Source organism: Falco naumanni, chromosome 19 (assembly GCF_017639655.2).
Source record: "Falco naumanni isolate bFalNau1 chromosome 19, bFalNau1.pat, whole genome shotgun sequence".
NCBI lineage: Eukaryota > Metazoa > Chordata > Aves > Falconiformes > Falconidae > Falco > Falco naumanni.
The window spans coordinates 5,575,802-5,594,542 of NC_054072.1; the positions used below are offsets into that span (position 1 = coordinate 5,575,802).

Genomic DNA, 18,741 nt, shown 5'->3' on the forward strand with positions numbered 1-18,741 from the left:
AACTTTGCTAGTTCACGAGTAAATCCTTTCAGCCTTACAAATTTATACAGTTTTAAGTTTGTGAGTGGTGAAAGAATCCCCTTCTGCTTAACTGACAGTGATTAATAACACAAGCATCCCTTCTCAGCTTGCAATGGCTGAAACTGGGGGCTTGGCATCCACTTTTTCCTACTGGCAAAACAAGTAGGCCTTCTGAGCACCTATCGCTGTTTCTGAATATCGAATATTATGGACCGAAATAGCAAGTGGAAGTCTTATGAGAACTCTCGACAAAAAAAAAAAAAATAAAAAAAAAAAATCATCACAGGCAGCATTTAAATCCCAGAGAGCCCTAAGGGAGGGGTTCTTTATGCAATACATTATTTTTAATCACTAAACTGCACAAGTGACCACAGAACTATAGAACAGGGGAAAAAACAAGCGTGCTCACCTCTTGCACAAACGAAACAAAAGCCTACATTTACAGCTGATGAGGAGTGATTCCTTTTGGAATGGTTACTACAGATGAGAATGTGGGATGACACAAACAAGCTTCCTGCAGCAATACAGCCATCTCCTGAGTGATAGGCAATGGGACATCTGAAACATCTCACCATGCGACCTGTTTAATACAAATGCAGAAAAATGCACCATGTCACCCTGGAGTCAGGATATGGCAGAAGACACCACAGACAGATGCAAGGCTGTTTTTTATTCCAATCAGAGTACTAGATTAAAAACAAACATTCACATTTTAAAAAATAAGTTTCAGAAAAGTTAACTCTTAACTTTCACTTTAAAACTCTGTTGAGAAAAAATACATGGTTTTAATTATTCTAGAGTCTACTTGTTTTGTTTAAATATTTTGGTTAATTTCTAAAAGGATTTTTTCTTGAAAAAAAATTGTTCCACAGGCCACTATCAACTACCTTCTAAAAAAACCCATTCCTCGGCCTTGCACTACTAACCCTTGGCTTCTAAACCCAGCAACAAAAGATGACTTTAAGTGTTGCGGATCCAGCTATACTTCAGCAGTGGTCTCAGGCTGCCAGCTGTCTTCCTACCCCTGACAGACTGAAGATAACGAGCTCATTAAGAAGGAAACCCTTGTTCCTTGCCGCACACCGCATCACAGACAGTAGAGTTATAGTCATGGTTATTGTGATGATGCATTTGGGTTTCCTCATGCTGTGCAAAGCCAGCTGTGTTCTCACCTTTGCTTGCTTTGTGAATATCCTTATCCATTGAGCAGGCAGTACAGCAATGCTGTGGGCAACGAAACCCTCGCGACTCAAACAGAGCAGTGGCAAACTTGCGAACACAGGCCTCATGATAAAATTTACCGCACGTGTTGACGGAACAGCGCTTCACATCTTTGCCAGGAAGTTTGCATGAAAAGCACGTATGTTCTCCTTGTAAAAGAAGGAATAAGGAAGCCCAACTGTTAACAGCCAACTCTTCGAGATACAGATGTTGTTAAAAAGCATTCTGAAGCAAAGTTACACTGGTTTGAGCAACGCAGGCTCCTTCCCTTCACATGGGTAAGTTGGTTACTATAATCCACAATAACTATGCAATTCCCGTTTAGATAAAAGTCCCTTATTCTGAGTAAAACTCTAAGCAGTTTATTATTTATATTTTTTTTCTTACAAGGTACTTGGAAAATGAGAATCTGGCCTCAGAGGTTAAAAAAAGTAACAGAATAACCCAAACCCACAGTTAGAACACAGACACTTACCATCACAGTTTGCTCTGACCAGAATATGGCTCCCCAGCAGGGTAGGCAATCCCTCCCAGTTTTTCAGAGGAAGGCACTCACCGTTTTTACACTCAGTGCAGATGAACTTCTCGTCAGGCATTGACTTCAGGCCAAGACACTCCATATGAAAGACGCTGCAACACTCGCCCTCGCAGGACACCAGAGACTCGCCAGAGGTCTCGCAGATCTTAAACAAGCAGACAGCTAATCAGAGAACAAAGGGTATCTGACATACTTCAATGCAAATGACTACCGGGTGTTATCGAAGAATAGAAACTGGCTGAAATCTTCTCAGAGCTAGGATAGGCAGGAGAACTGGCCTACGTCCCACAGCAGACCCGGTAAGTCTCTGGGCTGAAGACAACCCAAGCACTTCCAACACCTTGCTCTCACAACAGCGTGAGCCTGGACAGAGATAGGAGAGGCACTACATGATCCATCTGAACTCCTCTTTCTCATGCACCTGAAGACAAGAGCAGCTTGTTCCCTTACTATTGATCAGGGAACTGGCCAGAAGATTCCAGGATTTTTCCTCCAAAATACTGGAAAATTCTCACTCTGCCCTATCCTGAAAGACCATCTGGAATCTTCAAATGGGGCAGAAAATGACATCTACATCTTCTACTTATGCTAGCAAGTATGGATTAATTACTACTTTCTAGCTTTTGAGCTTTCTAGCATGCAGGACAGCTTATGAATCATTTCTGGGGCAAAAACTCTTAAGAGCTTTGATATTTTCTCCGAGATGTCAAATTATGAGACATGGTTAAAACAAAGTAGTGCAATTTGAAAAGTCTGTCAGCTCAAACTAATAGAAATGGATGATACATCTTTAGCATTTGTTTCTTGTCATTACCATCATTTACCTGACAAACAGTGTCTTTTTTATTTGTTCCAGTTCCTCTCCTGGATAAGCTAGAGTCTACCGACTGCACATCAGAAGCATCAGCATCGGCGGTAGCTGATGGGCTGTCTGAACGTTTTCCAAAACTACCCTACAAAGAGGAAAAATCCAAGGCACTCAAACAAGACACTTCCAAAGGACAACCACATTGTGAAAAAAACATTTGTCACCACTGATTAAAGATCATTATGTCAAGAGATACAGGAGTCCCTGAAAGTTGCTGAATTTCATTAGAATGGTACCAGAAGTGCTGCCTTCTTGACATCTCTTTTTACCTGTGCAAGCCAAAAACCCATAAAGATATCTTATTTTTTCCAGACACCTCTCAGTTTGACACCACCATACAGCAGCACCCCACAATTCCCACAAAACCTCAGAACCTAACAACCTACCAAAGAGCAGAGTCAGTGACCTAAACTAATGTTTTGCCAGACAACGAAGCAGGAAAAATTCGTAAAGAAAGGCTGCATCTTTTTTTGTATCAATACAATGGAGGAGATTAGAAAGAAAAAGATGAGGCTTTATTTTTTAGACAATAGAAGACATGAAATTTGTCGAAAATACAGGGTGCATGTATTTAGACGTAGGCAACTGAAAAGCTTATTATTATACTGGCAGATAAACAAACAAGTCCCTGTGAGAAACAATGTGCCTTTACCTGTAAATCATTAAGTCCTCTTGAATCAGAGTCAGATGTATCTCTGTAAGCTGAGCTAGTCAGTTCTACATCAGTTGAGGCACGACTCCTTTTCTTTAAAGGCTTACAAGAATCTGAAATCTCGCTGGCACCTTAACACAACATACTAAAATTAGTTTTAATGTATGTTCTCAACTTTTTGCTTAAAACTAACAAACAAAAAAGAAAGATGAGAGAGAGCCTGAAACTGTACTTTAGCTGCTAGACTTAATTTTCAGTTTGCAAGTTTGATACTAGTTTAACTCTCCCTGAAAAGCTAATTAACTGAAAACCACCTCAGGAAGACCTTCTGCCAAGTTTCGGAACATGCTGACATAGTGGAGAAAGCTACTAAATAGTCTGTATCAGAAGATAAACCCTTAGGAGATTACCTCTTCATCATTGATCTTTAATATATGGCTAAGCAAAGACTTTTTTTTTCTTCTAAGAAACATCCAGAAGGACTTCTATTGTGTGCTTACAGCACATTAACAAACACTATCTTTCCAACTAGCAACGTACGAACACCACCACCCCACACCCCAAAAACCCTCACATGATAAATTAAAATCAGCATCTATCACGATCACCACCAGAAAGCATTAAGACCTCTGCAGTTTACATAGAATGAAAACCATTGCCGAAGCGTGATGAGCCAGGCAGTTTTAATAGTTTATTTTCATATGTAACTCACCTTTCTGCAATCCTGTCTTCACTGCTGTCAGTGGAACCATTTCAACCTGTTTGAATAGGAAAATCCATAATTAAAACCAGAGGAATTTTTCTCCCTAGTATTAAAAAGAAAACATTTAAGTTTAAGCGGTTAGCATCTCTGAACTCAGATGTAGTCTGTCATCCCCTTCTTAGTGTCAGCCTTCGTGTCCTGTTGGATTTAATCCTAGCTGCCTACGCTGAATGCCAGGAGACAAGGCAGCCACACGTTCACTAGCAAGGTCCTTTCCAATCACTCCCTTTAGGCATGAAGATGACAGCAAAGCTTTATCCGTGTCCAGCAGGCAGGAGCGGGGTTTGTTTTGACAGCCAACCCTGATGCTTTTGTAAAACCCCACACCTGTGTAAGCACAAGTTCCCCTTAACAGTATGACACTCAGGTTAGTGAGACACTGAATGCATCGCCACTTAAGGCACTTCCACCAAGCATGCACTCTCGAGCTCCTGGGAACGGATTTTCTCTCTGTATAGAGTGCTGCAAGGCACCCAGCGACGGCGAGCCGGACTTGGCACACAGCATTGCAGAGCTCTATACAGCTGGAAACTCAATGTCAGTACACACTTAAGCAGACAAGTTTACAATCTTGCAAAAGCGCTTCCAAGTTCTCGATCGTGTATCAGAAGGGTAAGTTTAGAAACTGTTCTGCCAATGTGCATGTAACACGAGAGAATTTGGCGACTGTATAATAATTCTAGAAGAATGTTGTTGCCTAATATCCTGTTTTTAAGGTTAAGAATTACAAGTTATTGCTTTACAATGTGGTTACATATGCATGTAGAAACACATTTAGTAAATATTTAAGGATTATTCTATAATTTTTTTAAAAAATATTTTATTTTGTTGTACAATAGGTAAAAACATACAATAGAAGGATTTATATAGGATACATTTCGTAATACAAATATAAAATCTAAACAATCACTTTTATTTCTCCACTAGTCACTGTAACAGTAGCATTAACATTTTGTTTTTCCCATTAACTGTACTTGTTCCAGTTATAATTTTATACCAAGTTGTTGCAGACTAATTTGGGAATCAGTTGCAAGAAAACTTGACTTTGGGTAACAAATATTGTTGCATAATTGTAAGAAGTTAGTAAGTTGTTTTTTTTTTTAATATAACTTAATACATTCAAGGTTATGCGCATTACAGTGCATCTGTGTTTAAATTTTAGTCATATACTTTTCCTGAGAAAAGCACTTTAATGTTCATAGTCTTAGTTAGCTAGATAATATAAGCAAGCAAAGCTAACTGGGATCCATGAAGTTCATATTGTTGGTTCTTATACCTTTGTTAAATTAGGAAACATTTACAAACATAAAATAACTCATTTGAAAATAGGGAGGCTGCAACACCTCATGACAAGAGGCTTAAGGGACTATGTCAGAGATCTTGTGTCCAACAAGTTGCTTTAAAGCTTCAGCAAGAAACTTTCTAGATCTAGAGCATTTTTCTGCTGAACACACATGTAAATACTATGGCATCAAAAGAAAAATATGAAAAAAAAAGCGCGCAACTGGGTCCACTTTCAATCTCTGAAGTGAATGAAGTGCAAAACAAAGCATAAAGGGCAAAGAATAAATTAAAGTAGAAGAGATAAAAAACAATTTTCCCCCTTCCCATATAAATCATTAGCCTGACTGTCCCTTTTTAAAAACTCTCACTGGTAAAAGCTATGCTATGAAACATTTTATACAAAAAATTCAAGTGGAGAGGCCCTTGAAGAGAGAGAATCAACCATGTAAGGAAAAGAACCAACAACTTTGACAAACTTGTTAAAAGACGTGTATTCAGTTTTTAATATTAATGTCCATCCACTGAACTTTCCTACTCATTTCCATGTAGAATTTTTATAACTTTTTTTAAAGCAACAACATTTGTCTGTCTGACATCCAGATTAAAGGAATGCCCTGTACATGTTAGATCTACTTAAGGAAAAAAAAAGTATAGCCCAGAAGATCTGTTTTGCTGATGTCTGCCAACATGAGTCTGACTATTCATCTTTAAATTAAATCATTCTTAAAGTCCATTTTCAAAAGTGGTCAGATTAATCAGTCTAACTTCATTTGAAAAACAAAACCTCAACACAAACCAGCAGCTAAATCAAGAGCAAAAGGAAGGAACCTGGTGGCAATTCCATCAAATAGAAATTACTGAAACAAAATCATTTTGCTCATAACAGAAATCTCAAAGTAAACATGGCAGGTTCATTAGGAGTCTTGCATCATTGAGTTCCCATTTTCCATAGCCTGACTGATACTGTGAAGATGCCAGTAGCAGAGTCACAGCAATGGTATTGACAAGGGGATTTCATGAAGGATAGTCCAAAACGAAACCCGATGGGGAAAAAATGGAGAAAAATAAAAAGGCACCAATATAAGCCACAACATTTATGAATACAATATATTTTAACTCTCTACATGGAGGAAGCCAACCTGCTCCTTTTTGATCTTCTTCTTTGGCACAACTTCAGTGGATTTCTCAGACTCTGAGCGGGTTCGAATCGATCTTCTCTGTTGCTTCTTTTCTACAGAACCTGAAGAAGGAAAAAGGTTTCCATTATACAATTCCTTGTATTTCTGAGGTACAGCAAGATGTTCACCACCAAATTAACAGATAAAGTAACGAAACCAAGACTTTTTCCTCTTTTGAATGTTTTATTTTTAAATTCAGTTCCAAGCTATTTGCCAACTGGTGCTGTGGTTGCAGACAACATGTTCTGATTCCATTGACAAAGAGATCAGCTTCAGAAAAAAAAAAGAAGAAAAAAAAAAAAAAGACACCAGTAACAGAGCAAAACAAAGAGCTGGAATCCAGTTTAGGACAAACAGATTTTCGTAACACACCTCTAGGGCACAGTCTTCACTTTGGTTAATTTTTAACCAAACAGTCCATCTTTGGTGTTTATGGGAAGGTATCCACAATCAACTTCTTGAACTAAAACAAGCTAGAAATTTAAGATGCAAAACACAGCTTCCAAGTTTTCACTCCACACACCGGTTCTGTGCCCCTGCTCTGCAGGGGATATGGCCTTCTATCAGAACTGGCTAGCACAAAAAACTTAAAAGCAAAATCCATGCTGTAACACAGGCCACCGATACAAAATGTGAATGCTCAAGTAAAGATTTTGAGAGGTGAAGAAAAACTCAGCACAACAGAAGCAGTGATCGTGACGTGTTATTATAATTAATGAAAGTGAAAAACAAGTGTTTGAAAATACTACCATGGAGAACAAACTCAGATTAACGAAGGTTATTATGACATTTCAAGAGACGAAGTAGGAGCTACTGGGTTTTTGACAACTGAAGCTGGCAAAATCAGAAGGCCTTTCTATGCTATAGTATCTCCAAAAAGAGCATATTGAGAAACATGTACACAACACTTAACACCATGTGCAACTTTTGAAACAAAGTACACACCTAGAGCTGTACTGACGGAAAACTGGAATTTGAAGATTTACAACTATCTGTTGTGAAGCATTATTCTTGTTTTTTGGTTTTGGGTGTTTCAAGTAAAGATGACGTGAATATAAAATACTTTGTGTTCTTCCAAGCAAAATGCAAATTCTTGGGACTGGGAATTAGCTTACTATGCCAGACAGATACGCTGTTAGAAGTTGTAAACCTGCATCTTCTTGTTAGGAGGTAAAGTATCTAAAAAGACAGGCAGGCTGTAATCAGATACTGAAAGAAAGCCTTTCAAAAGGACTCCGGGGGGTGGGGAGTAGACAAAAAAAATTAATCTTGATTAATCAGATAAGCATTTCTATCAAGGTTGCATGGCTCAGGAATATCTCAGTAACTAAACTTCCCAGTTGAAAAAGTTGTCGTTTTATAATAACTGCATTCTTGAGGGGACAAAACTTAACTGTTTTTTCTTCAAGGAGGAAAATGGGTTTACAGCATATTAACTAATTAATAATAGCAATGAGTTATTATTAAGTCAGACAGTAATAACTCAGCGCAACATCCCTCATGTTAGCACACGTGTAACTTTCGGTTCCAATAAGCTACACCCTTTGAGGCACACACACACCAGGGGCCATCTTTTGTCACCTTTGCGTTCGGCCAAAATACTCTGAAGCACCTTAAAGTAAATTTGAGCAAGTGTGACCAAACAGTTAATTTAATCAATAATGTATTTTCTCCCTGTGCTGCCCCACTGTAGTAAAGGAAATAAGATGCAGACCCTGTATCAGGGGAGAAACCTCCAGAATCAGCGCATCTAATATGGGCTGAAAGCAACAGTGATCCAATGCAACGGGCACTTTTTCCTCTTCCCGCTCTCCAAGGATCCAGTGCATCACCTCCACAATGCTCCTATCCCGTCTTCATGCATATTTTGATCCAGAGCTTCAGGACAGATTTCGGACCAGCAATCTACCTCTCTACTGGCCCGGTCAGGTCAGGTTAACCCTGTTTTCAGCTGTATGTGGAGACCAGAGGCACTATGAATTCTCATAGTTGTTCTCTTATTATCAGATTTCAAGTTACAGAATTATTTTCCCAGCATTATGGAATTCTGTATATCTAACTGCAGGTTATTAATAAGGACTCCCAGAGTCATTCTGTAAAATACTTTACCGTAAAGGTATTCTGAAGTTCCGGTGACCTTAAATTTGAAAAAAGCACTTCGCAGTTATGTTCCATGAGAGGGGACCAATAACTGTCTGGACTTTGGAAATGGCTTTGAAAGTGACTGTTTGGAGTGTATACTGTAGTAAAGCTCATGCACTCTATAGGGTGTTATCAGGTGGAGTTTTACGTATCCAAAAAACCTAAGAAAATGAAAAAAGAGAGGCTCAGAATTCTCACCCCCCCTACAGCTGAAGAGCCATTGTGAAGGTGAAGCCTTTAGTTCCCAGGTGAGAGAAACAAAACAACGACCACCTCTCCTGCTGCAAGGCAATTCAAGTAGCAACTGCTCAAAAAAACCTGAAGTAGCTACAGCAACTAAAACTGGAAAGCAGAACCACTGTCAACAGCAGCAGAGGAAACCCCACTTGCACCAGAATATCCAGAGCACTCAGCCTGTGTTGTAAAGTCCCCAAATACAGTCCATAAAATAGTGCATATAAAACAGCCCACCTAAAAACTACACATGTACAGAAACTCAAGTGTGTTTGCAGAGGACAGTGACCTCACACATATTGGGCACTGAGGTTTCTGACTTGGAGACTCATTTATTTTATGTTTGGAAAGGGAGAAACAACCAACCAGACTGATAGTTAAAGCAGAAGTGACACTTGGCAACATTAAGAGATTTTTTTTCCCTCGAGAAGAAAAGAGGTTTTTTTTAGCATGTGTACTGTAATAAGCCTTCCATCTTTTTTTGCTTCCATACCATGAGCATTTATTTGTACATGCTACTGCAAGAGAAAATCAAGGTGTTCTGCTGCAACCTAAGATTTACTTTTACATACCCAATGCAAAGTTAAGTATGTTTGAGACTATACCAAGGATATGATTACAAGCAGAGTAACAAACATGCAATAGCTAATGGCCTGTACAAAATCTGTGGCTGAAAACCAAAAGTCACTGTAAGGACTGGAGGAACTTGAAAAGCTCTTGGTTTAGAATGACTGAAAACTGTCTTCTTTTCAGGAACCTCTATCCTTTCAAAGGGTATCTGCCTCCTCTTGAGGATAATGAGGGGACACACTGCAGACAAATTTCTGCTGGTGGGAAAAAAGCTCAATCCCTTTCAAAGGATTCCCATTAGCTATTTCTCAAAAATCAAAAGATGAAAAAAAATAATTGTTTTTCTGTGCCAAGTCTAGAAAGCACTCATCCCATTTATCTGCTGCATTCTTCTTTACTACTGTACTACAAATTAAACTTCAAATAGCTTGTTCCAGGCTTTCTTTTTTCAGTCTCAAGCTCCGTTATTTGCTTCAGTGGCTCTTCTCCCTCAGACATGATACTTCAAAACTTAGTGCTTTATGATGAGGCCCCTAAAATGCCTTCAGAAGGCAAACATGATCTCATTTTGCTGATGGAGTTTGTTGAAGCAGTTTTCTTTAAAAAAAAAAAAAAAAAATCACTAACCTTTACAAAGGTCATGCAGGAACTCAACAACAAAGTCTAGGAAAGCACCCATCCTGATCCAGAGCCATTCCTTACGGAACTATGCCACATCCAGATTCTCTTCCTTTGATCCCAGCTGTTGTATTTTACATTCGGTGCCAAAAGCCATTACAATACTCTGCTAACACACATCCACTATGTTGCCTTCTAAACCAACTTGCCATCTGCTCTCCACAAGGCATCCATCCTTCTAATCTGTTGACTTAGACACTGTAAGTTGCAGACGCTAAAAGTTCAGAGGCCAAACCAGCTAATCCCAAAGACATCCTGTGCCTCTCAAGCATCTGGGCTCATCATGTGTTCTATTAGCCATGCTAGTTACAACTATTACGTAAACAGAAGATGTAAACAATCATTTTTAACTAATGAGAAAATGTCTGTTTTGGTACTTGAATTTAAATGCTAGCTTGCTGAAGTTCAGACAAGGATTCTGCAATTTTGCCTACCTGTTGACCCAGAAGTTGTTTCAGGAGAGGATGTATTTTGCACCACTGCTTTTTCATTTCTCTGATTTGATGAAGAATTAAGTTTCTCTTGTCCTTTGACGCTTATTTCTGTTTTGTTACCAACTCCCTTAAAAAGAAAAAAAAAAGATAAGATGGTCTTAACCTATTTATATGCATGTTGTTCTTAATGGGCATATTGATCTACCCCTAAATCTCAGAAAAGAAACATTCAACGCTCTTCAGTGCAATACATACACATAATGATACCTACTACTGACCTGCTTCTCTGCAGAACTTTCCACCCCTCTCAATCTCCCCTTACACACAAGGAAGAAAAAAAAAAAAGAAAAAAAAAAAAGAAATTCCAGTGACTTTACTAAACATTACCTTTGCTACAATGCTTAGGATGGAATAAGTACCCTCCAGGCAGAGAGGCAGAAGGAGGAGGCAGAGAAATAGTCCTAAACCTTTTCCTTACACTGACTGTGAGAGGCTGCTGTGCACCTGAAGGAAGCTAGGAGGCAGAACTCATTTTAAAAGTCTGTTACACAAAACGTAGTTGTTACTTTTTAGTGCACTATTAATAGCTTTTGTCATCTCGAGTTTCCCACAAATCCACTGGTTTTAAGATTTACAGAGAACTTCTGGATTATTTAAACTAAGAAGCTGGAATTCAGCAGCTTTACTATTTTGAATGCAGTATGAGCAAAAATGTGACCATCTGTACGGAGATCCTCTGCCACCAGTAAAAACAGCTACTGCCAGAGACTTTTGGATGCGCTGAAATTAAGAGTTCAGTGCACTGAAAGACTCTGTTGTCACATCAGTCTTTTGTTACGATTTAACCTTGTCAATGAAAGGACCATGTACTGTGAAAGCTTGGTGGATACAACTTTAAGTTCCACAGTAAGACAGACTTCAGATAATTTATGAACAAAATCGAGTTGCTACAGAAAGTACATACCTTAGTGGAATAAACAAACTGATCGATGAGTTTTCCATCCCCAGCAGCATTCTGAAGGGCAAAAACCTGTTCAATTTTAACAACTGGAGACATGTTACATTTTTGAAGATCCAAGTTATGCATGGTTATTGAAGCTGGTAAGGATTTTCTAGCTGCAGCTGTTTTCCATGCAATTTTCACAGGAGGTGGCTCCTCTTCTTCCACACTTGACAGCCGCCGTTGGCTTTGTCTTCGCACCTCAGCATTTGAGGGTGATGCTGCTACCACGTTGGCATGTTCTGGCTGGGTGTTCAACGCTGGCTTCGGTCGTCGGTTCTTCTTGGTCTCCGATTTAGAAGCAGCAGTCTTTTTGGCTTTTGACAAAACCTCCTCTGGCTCTTTGTCTATATAAATGAAGGTGTATTGTTCTATCCTTTCTTCCCGAGTCATTTTCAATGCTTTCTCAGCATGGGCAATGCCAATATCCCACTGAGCACGCTCCCTTTGTGGCCTTGGTTTGCGAATCTTAAGGAACAAAGACAAGCAGCTAATTACAGTGAAGATTTTGCCACATATAGCACTTCAAATGCAATCCCGAGGGTTCTTTAAATCTCTCAGGCAGCAGATTGAAGTTTGCTCTCCATTTACGGGGTATTTTTTGGAAGATGGACAGTGAATCCCCTGCTCAGAGTACAAGCAGGCACTCAAGCTGGACCTTATGACCACCACAATTAAAAAAGTGTCTGCCCTAAGTTAAGACTTCGCTAAAGACAGTAACAGGCAGCATTCAAGCCTGTAATTTGTTACTGGACACATAATTCATCCTTTTTCAAATCTCCTTATTTTTCTACAAACACTCTTTTCCTTCTACATCAATAGTTTGATTAGCAAAAATATTGACTGAAGTAGTCCATCTACACAGTAAGTAATTCCTGTAGCTACTACTTCCTTTCCAACACAACGGAAAGGAAAATATCCACTAGTATCAGGAGCTGGAAGAACATCCTTTACAAACTGTATTTTTCCAAAGAACAGGTTAATAGTGAACACATAGGTACTGTTTTCATTTTAATAATTATATACAGATGTGAAATTATTTCCAATGCCCAGGATGAATACTGGCACGAACAGCCAACAAAGTAGGTTCAGCTATTAGCCTCTTCCCATAAAAGTCCTAAGAGTATGGAAACATTTTCATTATCTCTGTGAAAACACTTCTGCCAGTGAAATGCAGACAACCTTTTACAGGGTAAAGTACTACAGAGTTTCAGAAATGCCCTGTGAAAGTTCTACTTACACAGGCACTGCTGATAACCCTCTACACAATTAGTGATCCATCATACCTTCTGTTTCTCAGAGTGGTTGCTGGCTTGCTTGGCAGCCTCGGCCAATAACTGTTCATACTGTTTGTGTCCTTTGTACTCTCGAACCCGCTTCTCGTGCACCCACGCCCTCTCTGGCTGGTTGCTAAAAAACTGAACATGGTATTCACGGGCACCTGAAAATGAAAAATTCTAGTCAGCGTTTTTATCAACATCGCTTTTCTTGTTGAGCTTATGCTTTCCTCCTCCAAATCATTCAGTTCCCGCAAGTGGAATTTTAGAAACAAGACAGGCCTAGATTTAGAACAGTTTAAAATGGGAAGATAAGTATACTTTGCCCGCACTGAACACTCTCATGCTTATCAGTGTCTTCTTGTAAATACACTGACTTAAGAGGAGCATCTGTGCACAAGCCTAGTTCACACAGGCTCATCTGTAGAGGTCATTTAATAGGTACTAGTTTTACACATTTCAGTAATAGTCCTGCTTAGCATACACACAAGCAGAACTCATCCCACAAAGGGAATTCAAAGATAAGATATCTTTAATAAAGGAGCTACAGAGACCTGATACACTCTGGCAAAGATCTTCCTCCCTTACCTCTTGTATTAATTTTGGTATGAACATCAAGCTGTGGATCACATGAAACCATGCAAGGCCACCACGGGTATGTTCCCACCTTGGACCAAACCAGATCGCCAACCTGAAACTTGATGTCATGGGTGACTTGTGTTGGAAGAGAAGGCAAGAACTGCTGGACCTACAAAGAAAACAAATGGAAGCTTCAAGCCACAGAAGACAATTTAGCACACTTAGAGATGCACACACTATCCACAAGGACATGATATTTTTCTCTCAGGTATCCCTGAGGTTTGATAATCTAACGCAAGGGAAACATTTCTCAGAAACATGACAAAAAGGAGTTACACACAGCTAGGATTTACACAAGACAGTTACTGACAAACCAAGACGCACAACAGCAACCCCCACCCCAAAAAAGTTTCTGCTTCATAAGTTGATGAAGAATGTTGCTTTTGGGATAAAACAAAGCAATACAGACAGTACAACAAAAGATGTTTTGACACAGTAAGGATTAACAAGATTTTCAAAGAAATGGTAACTGATTCATCTAATAAATTAGTTATCACGTTAGAAGTTTAAAAAGTCTTAGTTAACATATGTACTAACCGGGGTTTCCTCCAACACTGTATCTTCTCTTGGTCTTTCCGACAGCATGCTAAGCCTCTCATTTGGTCTCTAGGAAATGGGTAACAATGAAGAGAAAAAAAGGAAAACAAACACAAACAAGGTAAGGGGACAGTAAACCAAAAAAAGCTTATAATGAAACCAGGCAGAAAAAAACTAATTCTGAGAAAGGCAACCATGAACCCAGAAAACACAGCTAGGGTGACTCCTTATGCCCAACTCAAAACATAGTAGCATCACAATCAGAAAATACCTTTTTTTCCCCTGCACTATTTACATTACCATCACACCTACACACAACAATGTTTTCCTATAACAGATGATAGGAGAACATACACTCAGGGACAGTAAACCCAAATAATTTTCCTCCTAAACTAATATACTACTTCAAAGAAACAGAGAAGAACATATGAAGGATATCCATAGTGACATGATAAGTCTCATTGTATACCAGTTATTTTTAAAAACGACATTACAAGAATCATATTAAATATATGGTATGAAAATTGTAAATTAGATGTTAAATCGCATACAGTTGACAAATATATTTAAAGGATCAGAAGCCAACAACATAAAGCCTATAGTGCATTTATAAACCAGGCTGAGGCATGCACACAGCCTGCTCTGGCAGAGTAGGACAGGAAAAGGTTTTGACAGAAGAGGGAACACCACGGAACAGAAGCTAACACCACTTGTGGAGTGGCCATGATAGGGAATGTGATGACAGCAGCCAAGAAGATAAGAGCTGGGCCCTGATCTATCTAATGAGGCAGAGACCAGACATTTGCTTTTACTGTAACAGAGGAGAAGTCAGTAGTCAAAGGACTCAAACAGCAGCAAAAAGAGGAGTCATGACACATGCAGTGAGAAAATAATAATGATGTTAATCCAAATTATACCTAGTCCCTTTAAAACAAAGACCCCACATTAGCCAATACTGCATGCTTCAGCTCAGAGAAACTAAGAAACCCACATGTAAACGTCACCCAGAACAATTCAGGTCAGTGTCTCATTTAGAGTTGTCTGTAGAAAATAATCATTGAAGACCAATCATATTGATACTTGCTGGGCAGAAGTCATCCCTCCCTGGTACATCAGAAAGCGCAGCAATGACTCCTGCCTTGCTTTTGCTACAGTGAGTTAGTGGAAACTTCACCTCTGCCAGGAGAGCCAAGCTGATTGCAAACTTCCAGCTCCTCGCAGAATACAACTAAGAAGCAGAGTAGCTTTTTCTCAAAACAAGTATCGAGGGCTTAGAGTTAAACAATGTTTTCAGAACATTTTCATTTCAAACCAGCCTTTCAAGTATGAACATCCCCCCCCCAGTCTGTGAGTTTCCATAGAGATTACAGCATCAGAATGAAGAAACAACTGCAGATCACCTTACTTTCAAATTTCCATGCCGAGCATAAAAGTGTAAACAATTACAGTCGTATCAGAAGTTTTGTTTGCTCCTACTAAGATGATCCTAAGCTACAAGTCTCATACCATTAATGCTAAAGATGACAAAAGTGTACATGATGAACGCACGTGAAGATGAAATCATGCAGCGGAAAGCCAAACGGCGGGAGAATGAAACAGACTACACTGTGTAACTTGTAACAAAAACCACTAGCACAAAATCCTGTTCATGTCATAGTGATCTGCTGTCTGAAACACGGGTGAATAACATGAAAGATTTTATTGCAACAACACCTTTTGAAAGGGAAATGGAAGCTACAAAGAAGACAAAAGCAAGAACAAGATTTCTGGTGAATTCTGGATGACGCTTACAACTAGGAACCCGGAATTTCAGAGGAAAGGTTTTAGTTCAATCTGGGAAAGGCAGCACATGGGAGAAGACAGAAGGTTATGTTCTCATGATAACCAGGTAACACCAATCAAACAGAGCAACAGGCACAGCTGAAGCTTCAAGAGTAGAATCGGAGCCCCTGCTAAGAGGGAGGACAAAATGGTATGGCAAAACTGACAGCCTGATGTGGGCGTGACAGATGTCTGGAGAAGAGGCCAGAAAGCCCGGATAAAAGACCATGTCTTTAGGTGAACTCTGAAAGAGCCAAATTCACTGAGGTTTGTTTTACATGAAACTTGGGGGACAAATAATTACAGCAGCGAGCAAAGGACCAGTGGATGAACAACATCCGAGCAGCAGAGGCATTCAGCAGAGAGCTGACAGTGAGAACTGACCCCTCTTTTCCACCTCTCCATGCAGGTGTAAGGTGAGTCTGAGGGAGATGCCACTGGGGGATCTTCCCATTGTAACTGCCTCCTGGTAGCAGGCTGCCAGGCAGACACGCCGGCTGCTACAGCCACTTGAAATCAGCTTCAAACAGCATTTCTGAGATCAAGAAAATTACGTACAAATGCAGTTATGAATGGCTCGTATTTTAATTGGATAATCCATTTCAAGTTTGGATTACAATGTTTATTAAGATCTTACTGAGCTTCAATAGAATCAACTATGGTAATCAAATATTACAGAAGCCCAAAATCTTGATACATCACCAACCTGATCTCTGGAAGAGGTCCACTTACCAGAAGGGAGATAGCACAGTTCTAAAACTTGTGGATATTCATGATGAGGGGTGCATACATGAAGTTAGCATGTCTTCCACCAAAAATAACAACATCACTACTACATCAAACATAGGAACTTTGATCAGAGTCCTGATCCCTACAGGACAGGATCTTCTCCCATACCTACCAAGAGCAGCAAGTATCACAGGGTTTCACAGGAACCTGCAAAAAAACTCAGCTATACAGTGTAACAGCCCAGCCTGAGCTGGACAATTTCTGACCTGGCCTCATACAGCACCTTCCCCATCCCCGACACTAACCATGCTGATCTGCTACCCATTCCCCTCAAACTGGGAAATACAGAAACCAGTATCACAGAGTTGGCAGGAATAAGCAAGAGAAAAGGAAACACTAGTAATGAAGTGGCTTAATAAACTGAAGAAAAAAACCAACCAGCTGAGAGTACCAAAGACCAGTAATTTGTGTCTCTACTTCCCAGAATCTCAGTTAAAACACCACTTACATTTACACACCCTGTGTATGTACAACCGTGTTACAAAATTTGGACAGAAACAGTAATAGACATCAATATTGAATTTTCCCAAAGTTTGCCAAGTCAACTGGTACTTTTAATTTGCCTGATGTTTTAGAATACTCATTTCTACTAGTTTCTACATATGCTATGTAGCTCTTGGGTTTTGTACATCATCATGACATTAATAATATCTTCCAAAAATTAATTAAAAGCTGCAATGCCGAATATTCTGGGTAACCTGACTTTCCACTGAATAACCCAGCATTATTTTGAGAGGTAATTTTAGCAATGTGCATGCTTGCATGCTTTTGGCCAAAAGCTCCATCTTCCAACACAGTCCAAAGCGCACCAAACATGCCAAAACACTAAACAGTATTTAGAAAACATTATATAACCTTTTCTAACATTTCTTTTTCATATGCAGCCTTTTAACCAAAACTGTTTTGAACTAGAAATTCAATTCCTAGCAACCTAATATAAAGTATCTGACAAGTCATTAAAAGCCTCTTAAATATGCATACAACTAAAAGTAAGGAAAAACACTGCCGAAGACGCATACTCCAACAGTATCAGGTATACAGATGGCTGAAACTATTATTTCACTTACATTTTGCTCCTCTGGTTCTAATTTTGGAATTTTGTGCGACTTGCGCTCTTCCGATCGGGAAGAGTCATGCTTGCTACTTTTTTTCCTTTTCTCTTTTCTCCCTTCATGTTTCGCCTTAGCATACTCACTCGCTTGTACTTCATTTAAAAGGTCCCCACACAGAGAGGACTCAAACAATTCCCTGCCGTTCTGGATAGTTTTGGTTATTTTTAATTTGATCTCTGGTGAGCCAGTCTTCTTTGGAATCACCGTTTGTGAAACTGAAGGTGGTGGTGGAGGTGGCAGCTGTGGAGGGGAAGGTTTTTCCAGAACATCGTGTGGCCTTGCGTTAGAGTTTTCCATTTGGTAATACTCTGGGGGACTAAAGTTTCTGACTGTACCAAAACCATTGGCTGAACCATTGGGATATTGACTGTACGTCTGGTATTTGGCTTGAGGTTCGTACATATTGATTGTTGGTGGGTAGCCATTAGTGATGGGTGGAAGCTCCTCCGTCGTGGGCGTAGGGTACTGAAAGCCTTGCTGCAGAGCAGTTTCATATGGCGTTTGTCCACCATCTTCAGCAATGTCACTGCTGGCATCAAAGGCATCCTCTTGGCGGATGTTGGCTGAGTCAATGAGTTGAGGTGGTTGCTGAATTGTGTTTCCCATGATCCCTTGCATGAAAGAGAAAGAGAAATCCATTGTTCTGCTCCAGCATCCTTAGCTTTCCCTTTTTCTCATAGGGCCTAAAGGCGAGGGAAGGGAAATAAGAAGTCAGTGTAAGTCAAAAGAGAATAATTAAGCACATTTGTTGAGAAAAGAGATCTGAAAACCAGTCTCCCCCTCTCCACTCTGTAGCCACCCTCCCACGGATTTGGTATTACTTAATATTTAAGGACAATTTACACATTTCTGCAGAACAGCTTTTTTATGACTGCTTTTTTCTTTTCCAAGACATTTAAAGAAACGTTACAAGCACCTACAAGTGCTTAAAAATGATGAGTCCAAGCCTTATGAAGTCAGAATAATGGTGCTAAAACTCCAAC

The 18,741-nt window shown here is 39.6% G+C and overlaps 1 protein-coding gene across 6 annotated transcripts in view; it reads right to left on the minus strand.

Annotated features, from left to right (window-relative positions):
• NSD3 (nuclear receptor binding SET domain protein 3) overlaps positions 1–18,741 on the minus strand; it is a 52,520-nt gene that overhangs the window by 21,065 nt on the left and 12,714 nt on the right. For all 6 annotated transcript variants that reach the window (XM_040618146.1, XM_040618144.1, XM_040618148.1 and 3 more), the window contains 13 exons: positions 17,714–18,441; positions 14,037–14,105; positions 13,449–13,608; positions 12,870–13,024; positions 11,548–12,051; positions 10,584–10,710; positions 6,487–6,587; positions 4,013–4,058; positions 3,301–3,431; positions 2,605–2,733; positions 1,799–1,925; positions 1,194–1,391; positions 431–601 (listed from right to left, as the gene is read on the minus strand). In XM_040618146.1, coding sequence (XP_040474080.1) covers positions 431–601; positions 1,194–1,391; positions 1,799–1,925; positions 2,605–2,733; positions 3,301–3,431; positions 4,013–4,058; positions 6,487–6,587; positions 10,584–10,710; positions 11,548–12,051; positions 12,870–13,024; positions 13,449–13,608; positions 14,037–14,105; positions 17,714–18,397 — 2,602 coding nt within the window. In that variant the 5' untranslated portion in view covers positions 18,398–18,441. The remainder of the gene's footprint in view (positions 1–430; positions 602–1,193; positions 1,392–1,798; positions 1,926–2,604; positions 2,734–3,300; positions 3,432–4,012; positions 4,059–6,486; positions 6,588–10,583; positions 10,711–11,547; positions 12,052–12,869; positions 13,025–13,448; positions 13,609–14,036; positions 14,106–17,713; positions 18,442–18,741) is intronic.